This window comes from Bos taurus, chromosome 2 (genome assembly GCF_002263795.3).
Source record: "Bos taurus isolate L1 Dominette 01449 registration number 42190680 breed Hereford chromosome 2, ARS-UCD2.0, whole genome shotgun sequence".
NCBI classification, from domain to species: domain Eukaryota; kingdom Metazoa; phylum Chordata; class Mammalia; order Artiodactyla; family Bovidae; genus Bos; species Bos taurus.
The window spans coordinates 90,169,997-90,195,423 of record NC_037329.1 but is presented as its reverse complement, the minus strand read 5'-3'; the positions used below and the strand labels follow the sequence as shown (position 1 = coordinate 90,195,423).

General features: G+C 38.8%; 1 protein-coding gene across 3 annotated transcripts; it reads left to right on the top strand.

Annotated features, from left to right (window-relative positions):
- The first annotated feature begins 451 nt into the window (after positions 1–451).
- On the top strand, positions 452–23,590 carry TMEM237 (transmembrane protein 237). 3 transcript variants are annotated; one of them, XM_005202629.5, is made up of 14 exons: positions 826–1,347; positions 2,626–2,657; positions 3,545–3,555; positions 4,465–4,521; positions 6,204–6,281; positions 6,440–6,577; positions 12,921–13,041; positions 13,969–14,126; positions 16,415–16,538; positions 16,822–17,013; positions 18,520–18,593; positions 19,241–19,334; positions 19,734–19,855; positions 21,899–23,590. In XM_005202629.5, exons 1-14 carry the CDS (start codon positions 1,330–1,332, stop codon positions 21,958–21,960), a joined length of 1,281 nt encoding a protein of 426 aa, XP_005202686.1. In that variant the 5' UTR covers positions 826–1,329; the 3' UTR covers positions 21,961–23,590. The 3 variants fall into 3 exon arrangements, with proteins under 3 accessions (XP_005202687.1, XP_005202686.1, NP_001039665.1); XM_005202630.5 differs by lacking the exons at positions 826–1,347; positions 6,204–6,281 and adding an exon at positions 452–579; NM_001046200.2 differs by lacking the exon at positions 6,204–6,281 and having other exon boundaries at positions 1,228–1,347.
- The last annotated feature ends 1,837 nt before the right edge of the window (positions 23,591–25,427 follow it).

Genomic DNA, 25,427 nt, shown 5'->3' with positions numbered 1-25,427 from the left:
CTTCTTTTATGGTCCAGCTCTCACATCCATCCATACAGGACTACAGGATCATTCCCTAACTTTCCCCATATCCGATCTGCTCTTTCTTAACTTGAGCAAACTGAGTGTATGCTTCAAAATATTCGTAGTTTTTTATTTAAAGTGACCATTATTTTTCTCAGAAACCCAACCAAACAAAACGAAGAAAACTGTCATTTTAAAACACTTATGTGAGCTCAGATTTTATGTCGTGCGTCTTTGGATGGAGGGTAAGCAACTGGAGAAAATCTGAGAATTGCCTGTTTCAACACACACTCACTCATACCCGAACCTAAACATTAGGTCTGGTGGCTAAACGCTTGCGTCTCTCAACCCCGAAGCCTCGGAACGCGAAGGCTGCCAAAGCGGAGGCGGGCGGAGACCTGGCCCGGGGGCGGCGGCCTAGTCCGGCTCCGCAGAGCCCCCGCCTTCCGCTGGTCCCGAAGGCTGCAGGGTTGCGGGGAACCAGGCTCCCGCCGGCAGCACTTGCGCCGAGGGAGCCCAGGCGGGCACAACGCCATGAGGGCCGACTCCAGGCTCGGGGTGGAAGAGGACCACCGGGTGAGCGGTGAAGGGCTTGTCAGCCGCTGCCTTAACGCGGCCGCAGCCTCTGGGGCGGGGCCGATACCGACCTGCTGGAGACAAGAAGGGGCGAACCCCAGTCTGGAAGCTCGCGCCTCCGCCCCTTCGGTGGTCACAGGAGAGGGATTGGGAGCGGGGGCTAGAAGTTCTTCCCAGGGCCGGACCCGAACTCCAAAAGCCGGGCGGAGAGCCAGGCGTGAAGTTTCCGGGGGGCCGGGGGTGGGGGTGGGGGGGTCTGAGTGAGGGTGTTGCCATGACGACGCCTCACTCGCTTAGACCCCGCCCCTGCGGGTGCGGGGGTTGCCAGCGAGGCCCTTATCGACTCCTCCCAGGGAGCGTTTTAGCTGCCCAGGAAAGAGATTTGTTTGCCAGCAGGGACTTTTAATCCTGGTCTTCTCTCACTTCTCTCGAACAAATCACTGCAACCACTTGGGAGACCACGGGGAAAATCGTGATTGCTACTGCGCATCCGCCGGAGTCTCCCCTCCCGGGGTTCCGACTCCAACGCCCGCCGCAAGTGTAGCCCGGAAAAGCCACACCGGGTCTCTGTGCTCCCCTTCGCTCCCACCCTGCTGCGTGGAGGCTGGGGATCAGAACGGCCTGTGCGGCGCAGCTTGATGACGCATTGCGCCTGCGCGCGCGGCAGCGAGGCGGGTGTGAACCCCGGCGGGGTGTGAGTTACCCGCGCCTGGGAGCCGGCAGCCGCCGGAGAGCCAAGCTTTAGACGCAATGGGGAAGAAGCAGGTGGTAAGCGAGCCTTAGTTACTTTCAGTTCAGATGAGACTTTCTACTTTTGAGGAACATAGAGGTTGAGTTTCTGGATGGATGACACGTCATTTTTGCGGGACTTTTGAAATGAGTTGTCGTCTGAACTGAGTCTTTGGTTAGCATCTTTAGAACAATACCGTTTTGTAGACTGATGGAACAGTACCCATCCTTTGCCAGTTCAGTTTTGGCTACTGGATAGTGCTAAGACAGCCGGCGATGTCTTAGTCTTGTAGCATTTTTATTAACACACTTTTTTGAACGAATGGATAGCTGAATGGGACAGTTGTGGAACAAGCAATGAGTTGTTTAAAATTTAACCCTTCAAAATCAATGTCTTCTGCAAGCAACTTGAGATACTTGGAATATTAAACTGATTACTAGACATATTTGTTAGTATTTTATTTTGAAAGATTCCAGAGTGCTACTTACTGTAATTTCTGTGACCTGCAAGCACTTCTTAAAACGTGTGTTATTTTATATTGGCCTATAGCCAATTAATGTTGTGAACACTTTTCTTGTTCATGTAAAGTAGAAAATTTATAGTACATTTAGAATTTTTTTCTTTCTGCCCTAAATTGGGTGTTTCACATTGTATTCAGAGTATATTTTTTAAAAGGTTACTGTGTTGTGTTAGTAACATTTTTAAAATGTTACTATATAAATGTTAGTATTTTACTCTGTGACTTAAAACCTCCATTGGCTTCCCATTGAATTAAAGCAAAATCTCAGTTATTTCTGTTGGTCTTCCTAATTAATTTTCCCATGCCTTGATAATGGTGCTTCACCTTTATTGGCCTTCTTTTATCTGAAACTCTCCAAGCCCAACCTCCAGTAAAATATTTTGTATTTGCTCCCCTTTGGCTCCTTTCTTATTCAGGTCTCAGTTCAAATACCTCAGAGAGACTTTTCCTAACTAAAGCAGCATTCTTCATCATATATATAAAAATATATATGCCTAATGTTATCTTCTAGTATTTAACCATTAGGATGTACTTTGCATAAGGCAAGGATCTCTCGGTTCTGTTTATTAATGTATCTCTAATGCTTAGAACAGTGCCTGGCCTGAAGATAGGAATATAGGAAGGAAGGAATTTTATGTGAAATTTAGAAGTGATAGAAAAAATTAAAATTGCCCATCTGATTCTCATCTGTATCTCTTGGGTTTCATTTGATGAACAGGGTTATCAAAAGTTTAAAATACGTGAAGTAAAGATGCTCCCAGGCCTTCACTTACAAGCAGTTTTCTTTTTCCCATAGCGTCCTCCACGAGCCCTTCCACCTGTGCCAAGGTAAAAATAATTTACAGTAATTTTATTATCTAGTTTTAAAAATGCAAAATAAACAAAGTGAAAAAATTTGACTAGTACCGTTGCACAATTCGAAGAAGGCAATGGCACCCCACTGCACTACTCTTGCTTGGAAAATCCCATGGACGGAGGAGCCTGGTAGGCTGCAATCCATGGGGTCGCTAAGAGTCGGACACGACTGAGCGACTTCATTTTCACTTTTCGCTTTCATGCATTGGAGAAGGAAATGGCAGCCCACTCCAGTGTTCTTGCCTGGAGAATCCCAGGGACGGGGGAGCCTGGTGGGCTGCCGTCTATGGGGTCGCACAGAGTCGGACACGACGGAAGTGACTTAGCATAGCATAGCATAGCATTGCACAATTATAATAATTCAGAAAAGACTTCCTCAAGCTTAAAGATGAAAAATCCTTGAATCATTAAGATAACAGTTGTAATTAAACATTCTGTTTCAAAGACTGAATGTCCACATATTCGTATACTGTGTCTGTTCTGAATGTTTTAGTGATTTGTTGATCAGAATTCTGATCCTCTTTTGTTTGTGAGAATAGTTTCCTCAGAGTTTAAGCTGATTTTAATCAGTGACAACATGAGAGTCCTTAATCTGTTTAACCCACTTTATTAATAGACAGGGAGTATGTATATGTAGGTTCAGAAAATATTGGGGTTATTTTGTTAGTCTTATTAAACAGCTTATTACTTATAAATAATAAGCTAGTTTGTAAATTAGCTTATTTTCTGTGAAAGCTAATTTTATTTTAAATTTGTAATGATATAAGTCAATTTACAATCTGACAGTTTAATAGATTTCTAATTAATAGAGTTTCTCTTTTTGTCTCTGTCCTGATTAAATTTGGTGGTGTCATGTAAAGTGCTATTCAAGGTGAGTTAGTTTTCTGTTAATGTAAAATTTTCTAAATACAGTATTTGATGTTTGAAAGTTAGTTTTTTCCCCCTTAATTTTCCCTTAAACTTGAATCTGAATAGTATATAATGTCACAATTTTTTAAATCATATTAATCTCCTATGACTGCCATTTTTAAAGGATGGCTGATACTATGTGACACTAGTTATGTGGTTGATATTTGACCTTAAAAGTTAAAAAACATTCATCCCTGAATGGAGTCACCTAGAATATAACTGTTGTCTTGCATATAGTTCTGTGATAGGGACTACATCTTCTTTTGTCTCATTTCATCAGGATAGACTGGGTTACATCACACTAACCCCCAAATCACAGTTACTTAATATCATAAGGGGTTTTTCTGGTTAATGCAAAGTCCATCATAGGAGCAATCCAGGAAAGTTACCTTCCTCTCCCTCTTCACTAATGATGCAGTGATCTCAGCTACTTCCATGCTGCAGTTCTACCATCTTAACGTGAGGCCCCCTCAGTTGCCACAGCAAGGGATGAGGAAGCTGGAGGGTTACTCACTGGCTCTTTCAATGTCTTGGCCCCCAAATGGCACAGAACACTTCTGCTCACAGCCTGGTCAGAACCAGTCATAGGCCCCAGTGCAAAGGGGCTGGGAAATGTAGGGGATCAGATGAATATTTGATGAGCCCACTTTCTGTCACAGTTTATAACTTTACTGACCAGCTGTGAGCTACCTGTATTACATTCTGGGCTTCCTTTAACTTTGTCAATTTCTCACCTTCTTCCCCTAATGTATAGAAGTTGACTGGACCCAGGGAAGAGAAGGGAAAGGTCTTCCCCACTAAAAGTTCCCTTTTGACTTTTCCATGCATTGACTTTTAGGCAGCCTTTTCTGGTGTTCTTTCTCTTTTATAGATGATATTCCACTTAGTCGTCCTAAGAAAAAGAAGCCCAGAACGAAAACCCCGCTTGGTAAGAAGTTGTTCTTTGTTCTGTGGGATCACAAGTTTTTCCAGGACCTCGGACATGATAAACATCACAGATCAGGGAGAGGCAAGGCCCTAACAGTCCCAAGTCACTGCTTTATTAAAGATAGGATCAAGTTCACTCTGAAGCAGTGGGATTCTTGATGGTAATGAGGGATAAGGCAATGGGCAGGCTGAGGAGTATCTAGAAACATTTGTGGAATAAAGGGTAGTGCTGCCCCCAATCTTAACTTCCACAACTTTCTTGGACTCTTTGAGGTCTTTTATCCCCAGATAACGTAAGTTGTCTTAAGCTGTGATCAGTTCCAGACCCTTGAACAAGATACTGGATTTAGAGACACAATCCCCTGGACCAGGGATTGAACCCATGTTCCCTGCATTGCGAGATAGGTTCTTAACCACTAGACCACCAGGGAAGCTCAAGCTTGCTTTTTATATAGTAGTTTTAATGTATTTTTCCTGCTGCCATCTCCACTGGTTAGTCTAGCACCTTTCCTCCTCTCACCTGAGGTACGGGGGTTGCCTCCAACATTGCTCTGTACCTCTAGCTTCCTTCCACCCCACTTTGTCCTGTCCACCACTGCTGGATGAATGTCCTAAAGCTCATAGCTGGTCCTACCTTATACCTGGTTGGAAACTTATATTAGCTTATCATTGCCTAATAAATAGATGGTGGGTGTAAGAAAAGAGAAAAATGGAGATGGATGTATACAGAAAAATATACAGACATGGAACAAAAAGAAAAGAGGCAGAGAGACTTAGATTCACAAAGATACTCGCTGAAATACTAGGCTCTAAAAGTGTACTCACAATTAAGTACAGACATGTCTTACCTATGGACTTAAAAAGGTCACTGGTGAAGAATGTAATAAAGAGTGAGTTGTAGGAACAGAGGTATAGCTCTATCCCAGCTACCAACTATTTTTCTTGTGAAAAAGAAAAAAAAAATCAGTGCTCTTGACAAAGGGATGTATTGCTGGCTTTTATTAAAGTTGTTGTTCGATTAGGTTATTTCAAATTTTTCACTCCAACAGTTTGCAATTCTTCTACATAAAATAGTGGATGATGGGGAAGAAGAGATATTTCTATAACATGGATTGCTAGCAGTGAAACTGATGAAAGGACCTGTGCATTATTAATATGTTTCTACTAAATTGCCTTTAACAGAGCTTTAGTTATCTTCGTACCAGCAACAGAGTTTGAGTGTCACATTTGCTAAGGAACGCTGGAAAATATCAACTTAAAAATTTTTTTTTTGTTAACCTAGTGGACAAAAAGTAGCTTATTTTAGTTTCTATTTCATTGAACACTATTGATAATACCAAGATACTGATAGATCTGTTCATTTGTTCACTCATTTGTATTCTTTTGTGAAGAAACTGGCAAGGGAATGTATGAAGCAGAATTCAGATCTGCCAAAATGTGTCAAAATCTGTTCAAAGATTTAATGAGGGGAGAGATTTATAAGTTCTCTGTTAACTCCAGTTATCCATGATGAATTTATCATGTGTTAATTTATAAATGAAGGACTAAACTGTTGATATTTAGAGGCTGATAATCCTCAAGGCATAAGAAAGTTCCCTATGGTGACAGTTTCTATCATGTTTTCACTTTTTTGAAAGTTCAGAAGCGATTTTCCTCCTCCCCATCTTTTGTTCTTCTTTCTAGTCCCCAGGTTTCTTTCTTCCTCAGTCTTCCTTGTTCCCTCATTTCTTTGTTTTTTCAACTTGAAGCCCAAAGTTACAGGTAAGTGGGGAGGAAATCAAGACTTGGGGCACAATTAGTTCTGTGAGAGAAGAGGATATTAGATAGGAAACGTTCCAGTTCCCCTTTCCCCATATTTTTGAGAGCTGGTAGTCTCTGCTCAAGTTATCCCCATTTCCCCCTACTCTGTATCTCTGTAGCTAGTGCTTCTTCGGAAGGTCTTGTTCAGACTGCTGTTCACAGGCCACCTGAGGGCAGCGAGCCACCAACCAAAGACTCCATAGAACATCAAGAAGCTCCTGTTCAACGGAGGCAGAAGAAAACAAGGCTACCTCTTGGTATGTAAAGAAACCAAGGTTAGGTTGTGACAACAGTTGTGGTTTGAGGGATATGATTAAAAACCTGTCTATTTCTATTTTTCCCCACTCATATCCAGTTTTTGTTTGTTTGTTTGTTTGTTTTTGCTTAAAATTTTTATTGCTAGGGTAACTCCAGAGGGTTAAGTCAGGAATATTTAACAGGATCTCTTTTGATCGTGAAGTGAAGTGAAAGTTGCTTAGTGGTGTCCGACTCCTTGTGACCCCATGGACTATCCAGTCCATGGAATTCTCCAGATCAGATACTAGAGTGGGTAGCCTATCCCTTCTCCAGGGGATCTTCCCAACCCAGGTATCGAATTGGGGTCTCCTGCATTGCAGGCAGATTCTTTACCAACTGAGCTGAAAAGTGAAAGTGAAGTTGCTCAGTTGTGTCCGGCTCTTCGCAACCCCATGGACTGTAGCCTATCAGGCTTCTCCATCCATGGGATTTTCCAGGCAAGAGTACTGGAGTGGGTTGCCATTTCTTTCTCCAGGGGATCTTCCCAACCCGGGGATCAAACCTGGGTCTCCCACATTGCAAGCAGATGCTTTTACCCTCTGAGCCATCAGGGAAGCCACCACCAACTGAGCTATGAGGGAATATATGTACAGATTATGAGAGAAGGGATGCAATTTCAGAAGCAAAATAGAAAGTTTAGATCTCGGCATGCCTTCCAATGGACAATGGGCATTTAGTCTCTTGACAGTTCTGGAGGCTAGAAGTCCAAAATCAAGGTGTCCACAGGGCCATGTTTCCTCCAAAGTTTGTAGGAAAGAATCTACCCTAGCCTCTTCCAGATTCTGGTGGTTGTTTGTAGTTCTTGGCATTCCTTGGCTTGTAACAGCATAACTCCATTCTGTGCCCCCATCTTCACATTTTTCCCTGTGTTTCTGTGTCCAACTTTGGCTTTTCTTATAAGGACACCAGCCATTGAATTTAGGGCCCATCCTAATCCAGCATAACCTCATATTAACTTGATCACATCTGCAAAGACCCTATTTCTAAAGTCTCATTCACAGGTATTGGGGATTAGGACTTGCGTATATCTTTCAGGAGAGACAATTCAATCCAGAACATATGTACATACACACACATACAGTAAAAAGAATGGAAGGATATAGCAAAGTGTCAACAGTGGTAAGATTTTTAGAAGGCAGAATTAGGGATGATTTTTAAAAATTTTCTTTCTTTATGTTTACTAAATTTTCATATATTGTATGTGTAACTTTTATAATAATTAGAAAATGACAATAGATTTTATTAGAGTAAAAAAAAGGAAGGAACAAAGATTGTAAGATTAGCTTTCTCCCATTAACATTAGCCCCAATGAATGTTTAATTACAAAATAGTTCCCAAGACTATTTCTTTGTTTTCTTAGAAAACAATAGATTCTTATTAGATGAAGAGATTACAGGAGTAGAGAGCAGGAACTAGAAAAGCCAGGAGAATGGAACACAGTTTTGAGAGGCAAGTTGAAGTGGGATACCACAGTGCCGGGGGGCAGTAAGAGGAGAAGTAGAGGGCAGAAGAGAGAAAAAGAGACAGAAATGATCCTCAGACAGTTTTACCAACAGTTTATTTCCTTTGATTTATTTTTATTTTTTTTAATTTAATTTAATTTTATTTTTAAACTTTACATAATTGTATTAGTTTTGCCAAATATCAAAATGAATCCGCCACAGGTATACATGTGTTCCCCATCCTGAACCCTCCTCCCTCCTCCCTCCCCTACCATCCCTCTGGGTCGTCCCAGTGCACTAGCCCCAAGCATCCAGTATCGTGCATCGAACCTGGACTGGCATCTCGTTTCTTACATGATATTTTACATGTTTCAATGTCATTCTCCCAAATCTTCCCACCCTCTCCCTCTCCCACAGAGTCCATAAGACTGTTCTATACATCAGTGTCTCTTTTGCTGTCTCGTACACCGGGTTATTGTTACCATCTTTCTAAATTCCATATATATGCGTTGTATACTGTATTTATGTTTTTCCTTCTGGCTTACTTCACTCTGTATAATAGGCTCCAGTTTCATCCACCTCATTAGAACTGATTCAAATGTATTCTTTTTAATGACTGAGTAATACTCCATTGTGTATATGTTTATAATAGCCAGGACATGGAAGCAACCTAGATGTCCATCAGCAGATGAATGGATAAGAAAGCTGTGGTACATATAAAACTACTGTCTCAGTAATTCAGTTAGGGTACAAAGTTGAAAATCAAGATGGATACCATAATACCTAGCTTTATAATTCAGGAGCAAATTTATTTATAGAAGTGATAGTTTTTAGAAAATTAAGATCCCAACTAAGTCCTGGGCCAAAGAGTACCTTTACTGCCATTCTAGAATGCACCTGCCACGACAGGCCTAGCTTCCCACATGTTTGTTTCATTTTTATTTTGTCCAGCACATCTGTGGTTGCCTGTACTGCTTCTATTTCCAGCCCAGGCTGTAAGTGCTTTTAAAAATAGATTTCTAGGGTCTTTGTGGGCATTCCAGGGAGCCATTTCCTGTATTTCCAGATAGGAAGAGTTGCTAGTGGGTTAGAAGGCTCTATTGACTTGCCTGAATTTAATGCTTTGTGTTTAGAAAAGAGTTAACTCAGCAGGACTGGACAGGCCTACTTGCTGTAGGGCCGCTTGACTGGAATCTGGGAACTTGGCAGGTAAACAGTTTTCTTAGTTCAGTTCAGTTGCTCAGTTGTGTCCGACTCTTTGAAACCTGATGGACTGCAGCACGCCAGGCTTCCCTGTCCATCTCCAACTCCCAGAGCTTACTCAAACTCATGTCCACCAAGTCAGTGATGCCATCCAACCATCTCATCCTCTGTCATCCCCTTCTCCTCCAGCATCAGGGCCTTTAATCTTTCCCAGCATCAGGGTCTTTTCAAATGAGTCAATTCTTCACATCAGGTGGCCAAAGTATTGGAGTTTCAGGTTCAGCATCAGTCCTTCCAATGAATATTCAGGACTGATTTCCTTTAGGATGGACTGGTTGGATCTCCTTTCAGTCCAAGCGACTCTCAAGAGTCTTCTCCAATACCACAGTTCAAAAGCATCAATTCTTTGGTGTTCAGCTTTCTTTATAGTTCAATTCTCACATCCATACATGACTACTGGAAAAATCATAGCTTTGACTAAACGGACTTTTGTTGGCAAAGTAATGTCTCTGCTTTTTAATATGCTGTCTAGGTTGGTCATAACTTTTCTCCCAAGGAGCAAACATCTTTTAATTTCATGGCTGCAGTCACCATCTGCAGTGATTTTGGAGCCCCCAAAAATAAAGTCTGTCACTGTTTCCATTATTTCCCCATTTGCCATGCCATGAAGCAATGGACATGAGTCTGAGTGAACTCCGGGAGTTGGTGATGGACAGGGAGGCCTGGCGTGCTGCGATTCATGGGGTCGTAAAGAGTCGGACACGACTGAGCAACTGATCTGATCTGATCTGATCTGAAGTGATGGGACCGGATGCCATGATCTTAGTTTTCTGAATGTTGAGCTTTAAGCCAACCTTTTCACTCTCCTCTTCACTTAAATCAAGAGGCTCTTTAGTTCTTCTTCACTTTCTGCCATAAGGGTGGTATGATCTGCATATCTGAGGTTATTGATATTTCTCCCGGCAATCTTGATTCCAGCTTGTGCTTCATCTAGCCTGGCATTTCTCATGATGTACTCTGCATATAAGTTAAATAGGCAGAGTGACAGTATGCAGATTTGACATACTCCTTGCTCAATTTGGAACCAGTCTGTTGTTCCATGTCCAGTTCTAACTGTTGCTTCTTGACCTGCATACGTATTTCTCAAGAGGCAGGTCAGGTGGTCTGGTATTCCCATCTCTTTCAGAATTTTCCATAGTTTGTTGTGATCCACACAGTCAAAGGCTTTGGCATAAAGCAGAATTAGATGTTTTTCTGGAACTCTCTTGCTTTTTTGATGATCTAGTGGATGTTGGCAATTTGATCTCTGGTTCCTCTGCCTTTTCTAAATCCAGCTTGAACATCTGGAAGTTCATGGTTCACGTACTGTTGAAGCCTGGCTTGCAGAATTTTGAGCATTACTTTACTAGTGTGTGAGATGAGTGTAATTGTGTGGTACTTTGAACATTGTTTGGCATTGCCTTTCTTTGGGATTGGAATGAAAATTGACTTTTTCCAGTCCTGTTGCCACTGCTGAGTTTTCCAAATTTGCTGACATATTGAATGCAGCCCTTTCATAATACCATCTTTCAGGATTTGAAATGGCTCAACTGGAATTCAATCACCTACTAGCTTTGTTCGTTGTGATGCTTCCTAAGGCCCACTTGACTTCACATTCCAGGATGTCTAGGTGAGTGATCACACCATCGTGATTATCTGGATCATGAAGATCTTTTTTGTATAGTTCTTCTGTGTATTCTTGCCACCTCTTCTTAATATCTTCTGCTTCTGTTAGGTCCATACCATTTGTGTCCTTTATTGTGCCCATCATTGCATGAAATATTCCCTTGGTATGTCCTAATTTTCTTGAAGAGATCTCTAGTCTTACCCATTCTATTGTTTTCCTCTATTCTTTACATTGATAACTGAGGAAGACTTTCTTATCTCTCCTTGCTATTCTTTGGAACTCTACCTTCAGATGCTTATATCTTTCTTTTTCTCCTTTGCTTTAGCTTCTCTTCTTTTCTCAGCTATTTGTAAGCCCTCATCAGACAACCATTTTGCCTTTTTGCATTTCTTTTTCTTGGGGATCGTCTTGATCAACGCCTCGTGTACAATGTCACGAACCTCAGTCTGTAGTTCTTTAGGCACTCTATCAGATCTATTCCCTTGAATCTATTTTTCACTTCCACTGTATAATCGTAAGGGATTTGATTTAGGTCATACCTGAATGGTCTAGTTGTTTTCCCTACTTTCTTCAGTTTATTGCCTGAATTTGGCAATAGGGAGTTCATGATCTGAGCCACAGTCAGCTCCTGGTCTTGTTTTTGCTGACTGTATAGAGCTTCTCCGTCTTGGCTGCAAAGAATATAATCAGTCTGATTTTGGTATTGACCATCTGGTCATGTCCATTTGTAGAGTCTTCTTGTGTGTTGTTGGAAGAAGATGTTGGCTATGACCAGTGTGTTCTCTTAGCAAAACTCTGTTAGCCTTTGACCTGCTTCGTTTTGTACTCCAAGGCCAAATTTGCCTGTTACTTCAGGTGTTTCTTGACTTCCTACTTTTGCATTCCAGGCCCATATAATGAAAAGGACATCTCTTTTGGGTGTTAGTTCTAAAAGGTCTTGTAGATATTCATAGAACCGTTCAACTTCAGCTTCTTCAGCATTGCTGGTTGGGGCATAGACTTGGATTACTGTGATATTGAATGATTTGCCTTGGAAACGAATAGAGATAATTCCATCGTTTTTGAGATTGCATTCAGATACTGCATTTTGGACTCTTTTGTTGACCATGATGGCTATTCCTTTTCTTTTAAGGGATTCCTGCCCACAGTAGTAGATATAATGGTCATCTGAGTTAAATTCACCCATTTCAGTCTGTTTTAGATCACGATTCCTAAAATGTCAATGTTCACTCTTGCCATCTCCTGTTTGACCACTTCCAATTTACCTTGATTCATGAACCTAACATTCCAGCTTCCTATGCAACAGTTGTCTACACTGATACAAAGCTTTCTCTATAAACTGTCAGGATGGCTCACTGTGCACTTATGCAAACAGTGAGATTTATGCTGAGCACCTGCTTTTCTTCTGGGAGTCTAGAATTTTGGTATGTGTTTGGCAGGAGGTACCTCTGTGATCACTCCCCAGTAAAATTCCTGGCTGCTAAGTGACTGATGAGCTTCCCTGGAAAGAGCAAGGAACATGTATATCATCACAACTTGTTGCTGGAAGAGTTAGCACCATCCTGTGTGACTTCACTGATAGAGGACTCTTGGAAACTTGGACTTGGTTTCTTTGGGACTTTGTTCCATGAGCTTTTTCCTTCTTCTGATTTTTGTGTCTTTTTCCTGTAATAAACCGTAACTGTGAGTGTAAATGACTTGTGAGTCCATTGAGAGAATCATAGAACTTGGAGGTAATCTTGGAGCTCTGACATACCCTCAATGTTGGATGACTTAATTTTTCTTTTTTCATGTTGTTTGGCATCATGATTTCAAATTTTCTGTTGAATGTTTAGAGGTGTAAAATTTTAAAAATTAAAGATTAATAAGGTGGTGAAAAAAATTGGGGGCCAATTAGAATTCTTAAAGTTCTTTTGTCTTACAGAAATCTTACATGCTACTTTTCTTTTTTGCATCATAGTTATTTAAAAACTTAATCTGCTTTATTTTCAGAATTGGAGACTACCTTGACCCAGAAGAAGACAGCTAGTCCATCTTTATTACCAAATGAAAATGGTATCAATGTGGAGCCAGATGAGGAGCCAGTTATTCAGAAACCTCGAAGGAAGACGAAGTAAGGATTTATTTGTCCTTCTAAATATTCTGCAGATATACCCTGATGCTTAATTTGGAGCTCCCAAAAAGCAGCTTCTAAGTCTTATTAAATGCTTGCAGTTGTGTTCTCTCGCATAAGTAGTATTACAAAGGTATTAGTTAAACTAATCTAAGAATAACTTTGAAAAGAGTAAGCCCACTGAGAAAAGTAAAATATTATATTTAAATAAATAAAATATTTAGGAGCTGTATCTAAAGAAGAGGAACACAAATAGAAGATTTTATATAAGTAGTAAAAACATTACCTATTAAAGATATTAAAAATTAAAGGTGATATCACTTTCATGCATTGGAGAAGGAAATGGCAACCCACTCCAGTGTTCTTGCTTGGAGAATCCCAGGGACAGGGGAGCCTGGTGGGCTGCCATCTATGGGGTTGCATAGAGTTGGACATGCCTAAATTGACTTAGCAGTAGCAGTATAATAAGGTAGGCTATTATTTATTTTCTCATATTAATAGAATTAAAATTATGATTATTCTAACAATACATAAAATGTTTATTTCATAGGAAATTAAGTCCCAGGTAAGATAGAATGGTAGACTCTAAAGGAGTATACTGGAAGTTATATAACGTTGTTGTTCATATTTGGAAATGACTCTACAACATAGTGATCAGTATCTATATAGAATCATATACTTTTAAGTCTATAAAGAACCTTTCAAATCTAGTTCAGTCACTTCATTTTCCAGATGAGAAAACTGAGGTCCACAGAAATGTAAGTGACTTGCTGTACATAACAGTTAATAACTGATCCATTTGAGTAAAAACCAAATTTCCTGACTCCAAATCCAGGGTTCTTTCCATTAGACTCACAAGAACCTCCTTATTTGGGTCTATAAAAGGTCAGAAATCATCCATTTTTCTTACATTCTCCTTGATTACAGGAAAACCCAGCCAGCGGAATTACATTATGCCAATGAACTAGGAGTTGAAGATGAAGACATAATTACTGACGAGCAAAGTAGTCCAGAACAACAGTCTGTATTCACTGCACCCACGGGCATTAGCCAGCCTGTAGGCAAAGTGTTTGTGGAAAAAAGCAGTAAGTAGGTCCTTATTTTGGAACATGAACCCTTTAAGAATTATACAAGGATATCCTTTGACCTAGGAATTATACTTCTGGAAATCTGAATTAAGGAAATAAGTAAAAATGTGGATAAAAATTTATACATAAAGCTAATCATCATATTGTTATTAATGAGAGCAAAAAACTGGAAAAACATAAAGCTAATCATATTGTTATTAATGAGAGCAAAAATCTGGAAAAAACCATCATATTATTAATGAGATCAAAAAACAAGGGGAGTGATTTCAGACAGTTTATGGCATATCTATACAATGAAATCTTCTGCACCACTAAAAATAATGTTTAGGGAGAACTTTTCACTTCATGTTAAGATGCTAATGAAAAGCAAACATACATACTTGTAGTTAGATTTGAACTATAGAGAAATGCATAGGACAAAAGACTAGAAGAAAATATGCTAAAATGTTAATGCTGGTTGTTTCTAGGTTATGAGATGATTGGTAATTTAAAAAACCTCCCTCTCCCCCCACCCATTTCTTTATTCTCTGTTGTACTTTTACCAGTTTTCTGCAATTGGTAGTGATATTGGTGGTGGAGCAAGTAATGATATAAATACTATCATTAAAAATAAATAAGAGAAAATACATGAGAGTATTGCCATATTAAATGAGGAATACAACATTATAGCTATATTTTCTTTTAGAAAAATAGTTCTGACATTGTATATAGCACACATTGGTTATAACACTACATCTGTGGTGTTTAAGAAAAACCTACTGAAAGCATGATCAGAACCATATATTAGTCCCATGGATATGCTGTGAACATGCAGCCTAAAGAACTCATCTAAAACATAAAGGTTAACCCTTAAAATTTACAACTTAGATTTTGCGTAAATTGTTTTAGAATTCTGATTCCTTAAGAGCCCACTTAAGGGATCTTGGCTTTGTTGGCCAGTGAGAAACCTGTGACCCAGAGAGGCGGACTCACCCAGGGTCTCACAGTTGATTAGTACAGAATAGGGACTCGAACCAAAGTTTTATGACTTCTAGTTAAGGGCTGTTGGAGGAGCCTGGCAGGCTGCAGTCCATGGGGTTGCAGACACGACTGAGCATGCACGCAGCAAGCAGCAGGACTAGTATACCGTGTGGCCATTTAATTTGCTTCAGTCTATTTTCAAGCACTGGAGGGCCTGATGTTGAAGCTGAAACTCCAATACTTTGGCCATCTGATGCGGAGAGCTGACTTATTTGAAAAGACCCTGATGCTGGGAAAGATTGAGGGCAGGAGGAGAAGGGGATGACAGGATGAGACGGTTGGATGGCATCACCAACACAATGGACATGGGTTTGAGTGGACTCTGGGAGTTGGTGATGGACAGGGAGGCTTGGTGTGCTGGCCTCATGGGGTCGCAGAGTCGGACACGACTGAATGACTGAATGAACTGAACTGATTTTCAAGCAATATCACTCAATCCTCATTTTTATTCTTGCTTCCTGTAGCACAGAAACTTCCCTTAGTAAAGTAACTGACCATGAAATGTACCAGTGATTTGCCCAGCAGTTGCTTTTTCTTTGGGAACATTAGGTATCCCACTTTTGTCTTTCCTTCTCCAAAGTGTCTGACAGCCAGGTTTTTCAAAGATAATGGAACCTTTCCAGTTTCCTGAGGTCCATTTGTAGATTGGCTGATGAATGAGAAGGAGCCTCCTTGTGTGCAGTAGAAGCATAAAGCTCTGCTCACAGTATTGAGTTCTGACCTTTGAACTGATGGTTTCCATGGGAATCTTAAGACCAGTGTATGAAACAATCTGTTTCTTTTCTGTCACCACAGAACACCATACTACATATGCTGGCATCTTTGCCTGAGAAATTTGAAGTGTTTTCAAATATTGACTTACCTTTATAGTGGTAGGATTTACACTTTGATACTTGTAAAAATCTCTAAATTAGAATGTTTTAGACTATATCATGTTAAAGGTTTCCAGACTTCATTCTGAATTACAAGTTCATTGTATTTCATTAAATACATTGATTTCCAAGACTGCTACTTTAACATCTGTTTTGGGTTGAGAAGAAATTACATGGACATCATTTACTTCTCTTCAAGATTAAAACATTGTATGTTTTTAGCAACTGAGAGAAAAGAGGCTTCTGAAATAGGAGCCGAATCAGGGAGAATTTTAAGACAAGAAAACTGTAAAATTTCAGTCTCAACCTGAGGGTTCTTAAATGTGGAATAACAAGAAAGATCACCAGGGTTCTCTGTTGTGAGTTGTTTTTAATTGTGTGTTGTGTTCTTAGGGCGATTCCAGGCTGCTGATCGTGCAGAGTTGATTAAGACCACAGAAAAGATCGATGTGTCAATGGACATGAAACCTTCCTGGACGACCAGAGATGTTGCACTGTCGGTGCATCGGGCTTTCCGGTGACTGATTTTGTTGGACTTTTCTAAAGACTAATGTTCCACAATTTTTTTTTTTTTAAGAATTGATTGTTCAATAATGTTAAAAAATTGACAGCTTAAAATGGTGGGTGGATATAGTTTTCAAACATTCAATTAGATTTAAATGATCTGCCTGTTAGTATAGAGAAAAGAAAAGCTTGTTTCTGTGAAATGTTGAACTTTATTCTTACACATGAAGAGATTTGAAGAATGAGCTTTTTGCTTTAGTCTTTCGTGTATGTTAACAAAACCGTTTTCCATTCAGGATGATTGGTGTCTTCTCCCATGGCTTCCTGGCTGGCTGTGCTGTGTGGAACATTGTTGTGATCTATGTTCTGGCAGGAGATGAGCTTTCTGACCTCTCAAACCTTCTGCAACAATACAAGACATTAGCATATCCATTCCAGAGTCTTCTCTACTTGCTTTTGGCTCTGAGTACAGTTTCAGCCTTTGACAGGTAAGACTGTTGTGACTGTAGGCCCCTCTAACTTTCTTCGGAAGGAAGTGTTGAGCAAAATGTGTCCCTGACAAACTATGACATTTTCAAAATAGAATTACAGGATATTAATATTATTTTGACTTTTTAAAGAGCCATTCTGTTTCTGTTCTTTTTGAGGGGAGGAGATGGGACAATTGTGAGCAAAAACATACCCCAAAGTCTTAACCCGTTCCAGCATCAACTCTAAATCCAAAATTTCATCCAAATATAATCAACTCAAAAAGTCCCAAACATACACACTGCTGTATCTATAACCAACAGGGACCTATTGTATAGACCCTGGAACTTTGCACAGTGTTATGTGGCAGCCTGGATGGGAGGGGGGTTTGGGGGAGGATGGATACATATATATGTATGGCTGGGTCCCTTCTCTATTCACCTGAAACTATCACAACATTATTAATTGGCTATACTGCTGTACAAATGGAGACGGCAATGGCACCCCACTCCAGTACTCTTGCCTGGAAAATCCCATGGACGGAGGAGCCTGGTGGGCTACAGTCCATGGGGTTGCGAAGAGTCGTACACGACTGAGCGACTTCACTTTCACTTTTCACTTTTGTGCATTGGAGAAGGAAATGGCAACCCACTCCAGTGTTCTTGCTTGGAGAATCCCAGGGACGGGGGAGCCTGGTGGGCTGCCGTCTACGGGGTCGCACAGAGTCGGACACGACTGAAGCGACTTAGCAGCAGCAGCAGCAGCAGCAGGACTGCTGTAACAAAAGTACCACAAACTGGGTGGCTTGAAACAACAGGAATGTGTTCTCTCACAGTTTTGGAATCTGAAAGTCTAAAACCAAGTTGTTGGCAAGGTTGGTTCCATTTTAGAGGGATCCATGGAGAGTCTATTCTTGCCTGTTTCTTAGCTTCCAGTGGTTTCTGGCAGTCCTTGGTGTTCCTTGGCTTGTAGATGCATTACTCTAGCCTCTCCCTCAATTATCAGATGACAGTCTTACCTGTGTGTTCATGGATCTGTGTCTCTTCTTATAAAGACACCAGTCTTATTGGATTAGGCCCCTTGTAATGGCCTCATCTTAAGTTGACTGCATCAGTAAAGATTCTATTTCCAAATAGGGTCACATTCACAGGTTCCAGGGTTTAGAAGTTCAATATGTCTTTTTAGGAACACAATTTAACCCACTAAGAAAACAACAGCTTGTCACTCAATATGAGTAATAAAAGGAAGTAGAATCTAATGAAATAGCTGATCAAATTTGTTTCTTCTTAATGCTAAAGGAATAATGACTAAAATAGTCTTTTAGTTAAATGTTTTATGTGGCCTTTGTAAATAAGATTCTTTTGTATGTGTTAAGTATAAACTGTAGCTACTTAAAGCTTCATACTAGACAGTACATGTGGTAGCATTAAAATAGAGAAGAAACTGTTGCCTAGAGACTACAGTTTTGTACAGTTTTGTAATATGTTTACAACTACACTGTGACAAGAGGCTTTTGTATTTTCTAGGATTGACTTTGCTAAAACGTCAGTAGCAATCCGAAATTTTCTTGCTCTGGATCCAAGAGCTTTAGCATCTTTCTGTAAGTAAATAATTTGATAACTGTGTAAATTTGAATCAGAAAAAAAGTATAATTTTATTTTTTAAATGATTTTATATTATTGCTACTTCTAAACATTTCATATCAATATTCAGTGGAATTTGTAATTAAACTATGGTAGGTATAATTTTGATAGAATTATTTTTCAGTGGAGGTTTAGAATTATTTTTCAGTAGAGGTTATCTAACTTTTTAAAGTTTATTGTTCTGTATTACTTAATATTTAACTTTTGTGTTTTCTACTTGACATTAAACAAATAAGGCTGATAGGGCATTTTAGTAACAAATACTATTTTTTTTTACCTTTTTGGTAATTTGGAGTAAATTTTGTTCTAATTATGAGAATGTTAATAAAACTAATTTTAAGACCTTGAATCATTTAATTTCTTAAATGATCTTCTAGATTCTTGTCAGTCTAATGATAAAATAGTGAGTATCTAAAGACCCTTCTCTACCTATATTGAAAAATAATGTAAGACTATCCAGCCTATTGAAATTGACCAAATGAAAATTTTTTGTGTCATCATTTCCCAAAGCTCAGATTATTTTTGACCTTAAAGTTATTTATAAATTCCAAACAAACTGGGTTGTTAAAAGTACAGGATTAGTAATTCATTTGTCTTTTCTCAGTGTACTTTACTGCTCTTGTATTATCTCTGAGTCAACAAATGACGAGTGACAGAATCCACCTTTACACACCTTCTTCTGTTAACGGTAGCCTCTGGTAAGGATTCATAGTAGCACTTGTAATTGTTGATCGTAATAATAGAAACAGCGGGAGGAATGGTGCTATTCTTGTTTTTTCAAGATAGTAATGAGGGCCTTGTTTTTGTTTCTACAATTGTGGCCAAAAAACCCCCTATTCCACTGGTTAATGGATAACTATTGTTATATACTCTTGCATTTTTAATGAAATGTTTTGTAAGCAATGTTTTAAATCTTTTAAGTTATGGTTTTAAAATTCTCATGATATATATAGTGTATTTCATAGGGAAGTTTTATTTTATGCTTGTTACTCCTCTAGATAAGGATGGCTAATTTTTTTTAAAATTTACAAAATAGATATATCTGGATATATGGATCACAATGAAGACATTTCTGATGAGTATTTCTGTACCTCTAGGGCAGAAGGAATTGAGGAGCAGGTTCTTCAGCCATGGATTGTGGTGAATCTGGTGGTGGCCGTTCTGGTTGGGTTATCTTGGCTTTTTTTGTCTTACAGGCCAGGCATGGATCTTAGTGAAGGTATTAAAGAAAAAAATAGTATAAGTACATCATAAAATCTTCTATAATGACTTCATAAATCTTCTTTTAATGGATATAGCATTATGTCATTTATACTTTATAGTATTATAACATTTCAATAACAAAGATGCATTTAAAATAACCCAAGAAGTATAACAATAAAGTGGTGAAACTGAATGCTGCAAAAAACAGAGGCGTGTGTAGGAGAGCTGGAGTCTTGGAGCACTTAATGAGGGTTTCCACATATTTTGGAGATATTTCTTTTCTTGGACCCTTTCAGGTATTTTATAGAAAGTCTTTGCTCTTCCTTTCTCTTAGTCTCTTTCTGATCAAAGTATCTCTTGCTGCTCAGTCACTAAGTCGTGTCTGACCCTTTGCGAACCTATAGACTATAGCCCTCCAGTCTCCTCTGTCCATGGGCTTTTCCCAGCAAGAGTACTGGAGTGGGTTGCCATTTCCTCCTCCAGGGGATCTTCCCGACCCAGGGATTGAACCTGCAGCTCCTGCTGTGCTTCCTGCATTGCAGGCAGATTCTTTACTGCTGAGCCTCTCGGGAAGCCCATAAATTTGAAATTAATCATATGCTTCATCTGTTAGCCTCTGCTAGACACATATTCAGGTGAATTTACCCTTACCTCCTCCTCTACCTGGCACAAATTCTTAACCCTTCATTGTCTAATGAAGTGTTTAGCAATCTTTAAAGTGCCCAGAGTAAAGTGAGATTTACTAATCTGTAGTCCTCAGACCCTTTTTGGAACACCTGAAGAAGGATCACATTTGTAAACTGCTCGTCTTTCAGCATTGCTCTGAGAACAGCTTAGTATTTGTATTGTAAGTTGTGTTTCCTGGTAGATGTTCCACAGTTTCACCCTTGAATCTCTTTGCTGTTTTCTGGACTTTGGCTATTATTTCATTCTTGATTTGTTAAACAAAGCATTTAACCACAATTCGATCAACTGATTACAGCCTGTGTCTCAGAAATCTTGAAACTGAGAATCTTTCCAACATTTCCATTTGTAAAAACCAAGACAAAAAATGTAATCTTGTGTGTTTTCATTCATGAATGTACCTTTTCTTGTGTTATTCACTAATTATTCCTTTTAGATATATTTAAAATATTTTAAAAAATCTTCTTAGGCTTTAGGTAGTTTGCAGTTTTTCTTTAACTTGGTGTAGTTTTTCATCATTCAAAGTTTTTTTTTCCATCTAATGTTTACATCAGGGGACTTTATTTTACTAAATTCCTAAGGTTTTCTTTTTTTAATATTTATTGGTATTTTAGTAAATTATGGGACTATGCTTAGTGATAGTTGAAATGTCGAAATGCCAGTTAATAACATTCTCCACTGGGATTGAAGCTAATTCAGCTGGCTTATGCAGTATTCAATCTTAATCATAAAGTATATGTTACTTATATTTCCAGAATCCTGCTCTCTTTTAGGGTTATGTGAGTCAAATAGCATTTCCATATGGACAAAAAAAAAAGGAAATATAAAATGGGAAGATAATTCTCACTTAAAGGGAGTTCATGGTGATTAAATGGGGTCACATATTTAAACTTTCCTGGCACACACCTAATCTTAGTTCCAGGTCCTCTTCTATGGCTGTGTCCTATATTTTAGCTTATCATGATCACTATAGAATTAGACTTCTTTAGCCGTTTAATGATCCTGGATTCTCTAAGTGTTTTAAACTTCCTGGTATGAGTTATTATATTGTCTCTATTGTATATATTTTATTTTTCAGGAGTTACAATGCATTAAAAACTTGTACATCTCAAAATGCAAAACTTGTATGTTTGTCAATAGCTCATCTTTTAAAACTCAGAGTTCACTATCAAGAAATCTTACTTGTACTCAAGTAAGAATTATATTATATGATATAATAAGAATTATATAAAGAATTTATAATAATAATTTATAACATAAAGAATTATAATTCTATAATATGTCAGTATTTTAAGACTGTTCATTAGTAAGTTATAAAACTTTTTGAGATGCTGGGAAATCATTTTAAGTATGATTTGTTCATTTTCTCTCCCAGAGTTGATGTTTTCCTCGGATGTGGAAGAATATCCTGATAAAGGAATCAAAGTCTCTTCATAGTGCCAACTCACCTTCTGAGTAATGACCTAGTATTTAGAATTTTTCCCATTCTTGTTTGTAAATGTATTTTTATATATGTACAGATGTATTTGGAATTGATTTTTGATATATAATACTGAAAAATGTCTCAGGATTATGGAAAATGTTAAAATTGTATCTGTAATTTATACCCAAACATTAATTTCTATAGCATTATCATCTTTATGATGAAGGAGATAATGAACTAGAAACCAACAGGTGAAAGTGTTTATTTCCTGTTTTTTCAGATTAGTTGCATTTATAATCATTATCTTTAAAAGCAGTAATACAATGCTTTTAAAAAAGCCATAACTTTAGTGTTACAAAATATCTATCAAGTTTAAACATAAGTTTAGAGAATAGAGAAGAAGTAGAGGAAAAGGACCTTCATTATTTATTTTTCATGTTTCCTGACTGAATAAATTGAAGTATGAATTTTGTCATTTTTGAAACTGGTTCAGTGGTTGTGTATCATGTAATAAGTAAAATGTAATTTAGCTTGAAAGATGGCTAATAAAAAGGAAATGTAACTTTCGTTTGAGAAGTTATATAATTGTAAAAGTTTATTTTTTTTTTAAGACCTATACCAGTAGTTCCCATATCTGGTTGCACATCAGAATCATATAGGGAGCTTTAAGAAACATATATGGCAAGAGAGAAGCCAAGCTGGCCAAGAGTTCGGGAGAGTAAAGGAGAGGCCTGTGAGCTTATTAAGTTAACACTCATTTGACCTCTGCAGACCTTTTCCCCTGCCTCTTTTTTTAAATGACAAGAAGTATGAGTCGAAATTCACCGTACCTGTTCCTGAGTTCTTTGTCAGAGAGATCTTTGACCTTCACGGAAATCCCACTCTTCAGGTGGGTCCTGCACTGGAAGAGATCTCTTCAGAGCTGTATCTATTGGTGCCTCAACTGACATGAGACTTAGAGCTCAAGACATTAAGGCTCACTGTGGGAAAAGATGTCTCAGAGTCTCTTGAGCACCTCAGTAAAACTGAGCCTGCCCTGATTAGCAACCCACTGAATGTTGTGGAATAGAAGAGGACTGATAAGTTGATGGTGGAGTTGGATGGCGCTGAGAATAGGTCTAAATTTGATACACATGCCAACTAGGAATATCTTGCTTGTCTATAAGGTATTCTCCAGCTGTCAGGAGCTGCTGAAAAGGGAATCCCCCTACTGTTACATGTATGGGTATGTCTATGTATATATTAAGTTCTATACAGTTTTATCAATTGTGTATGTTTGTGTATCTACCAAGTCTAAAAGCTGTAAGAATCTCTCATGTTGCCCTTTTATAAACAGACAATATCCTTCCTACATCCTTTCCCTGTACCCCTAACCCCAAGCCCTGGCAATTACTTATGTCTTCTATTTCTTAAATCTTATAATTTCAATAATAAGTTGAATTATACAGTATATAATCTTTAGGGATTAGCTTTTTTCTGCTCAGTGTATTCCCTGGAGATTCACCCATGTTGTAAGGCCATAGTTCATCCCTTTTGATTGCAAAGTCACATTGCAAGTTATTGAAGTTTAACCATTTACCTGTCAAAGGACATCTGAGCTGATTCCACTTTTTTATTTATGAATAAAACTACTATGAAAATTTGTGTATAGGTTTTTGAATGAATGTGAGTTTTACAGATTTTATTTTCTTGGGCTCTAAAATCAATGCAGACAGAGACTGCAGCCACGAAATTAAAAAATGCTTGCTCCTTGGAAGAAAAGCTATGACAAACTTAGACAGTCTATTAAAAAGCAGAGACATCACTTGGCCAACAAAGGTCCATATAGTCAAAGCTATGGTTTTTTCAGTAGTCATGTATGGATGTGAGATTTGGACCATAAAGAAGGCTGAGCACCAAAGACCTGATGCTTTTGAATTGGAGTGCTGACTCCAAGAGTGCTCGCAAGAGTCTTCTCACAAGGTCAAACCAGTCTATCGTGAAGGAAATCAATTGAGAACATTCACTGGAAGGACTGATGCTGAAGTTGAAGCTCCAATACTTTAGCTACCTGGTGCAAAGAGCCAACTCATTGAAAAAGACTCTGATGCTGGGAAAGATTGAGGGCAGGAGGAGAAGGGGACAACAGAGGATAAGATGGTTGGATGGCATCACTGATTCAATGGACATGAGTTTGAGCAAACTCCAGGAGATAGTGAAGGACAGGGAAGTCTGGTGTGCTCCAGCCCATGGGGTCACAAAGAGTTGGACAAGACTTAGTAACTGAACAACAAAAACACCCAGGAATACAACCACTGGGTTGTATGGTAGTTTTATGTTTAGTTTGTTAAGAAATTGCCAAACTCTTTTTCTAGGGTGACCATACCATTCTACACATTCCCACATTTTGTGTGTGTGTGTGTGTGTATGAAGAATCCAAATCAATTTTTTTAAATGTCCCACCTATATTGTTATTTAATTTTTTCTCCTGAAAGTATCATCCATTTTGTATCTCCTGAATTTCCTATAGCCCAGAAGTTAGGGCTAGAGGTTTGGTTAGATTTAGGTTAGATTTTTGTTGCATCACATGAACCCTAAGGAAGTTGGAGTGTGCTGATGGACAGCAAGTCTCTTTGAACAGTCATTAAACACGACCCAAAATGACAGCAAACATGTCAAGGATGTTGAGCTATTGTGTGGTGAGCCCTGAAGAGTGAAAAATGAGGATCAGGTTTTTACCTCCAAGAACTCTATTTTTTGAAATTAACAACTAATTCTAATAGTGTGAGCCCACTAATAGGAATATGCCAAGTAGAAGCTTGGAGATAGCAGTTAATCCTGCTTTGGGGGTATGTGTATGGGGTTATAAAACTTAACTAAAGGCTAAACTCTGAGGTGACCGTTGAATAAAAGAAAACCTGGTTCCATATAGAATAGACATAAGAAATGATCCTGAGGTGATATAGAGCATTTTGGAGTCCCTTGTTTTCTGTATTAAAGAATTTTTTGTGGTTGATTAAAGAAACTCTGAACATTTCTGATTCCGTGTGTTTTAAAAGGTAAGCTGCATGAACACTGGGGCAGTGGGAAGGGTGGATAATGGTAGGCCAGGGACCCCTGCAGTAAAGCACTGCAGTCGTCTATGTGAGATACCCTAAATGAGGAGCCATAAAGAGGAATAGTTGGGTTCAAATATTTAGGATATGAATTAAAAACTGTCAAGTTTTAAGATTTTGTGGATATGACATTGCTACACGAAATGTGTTTGGAACATAGACGTCTGAGAAGGAAGATGAATGTTAATGTGTTGGGTTATGAATCTATGGGACAGTCGAGTAAAAGTATCCAAGTAGACTGTTAAAAATATAGCATCTGGAACTCAGGGGATAGTATTTGGAGGTGTATGGAGAAGAGAGAAGGTTTATGAGGGATTAAGGGGCAGGCTTGTTTAACTTATATGCAGAGTACATCATGAGAAACGCTGGACTGGAAGAAACACAAG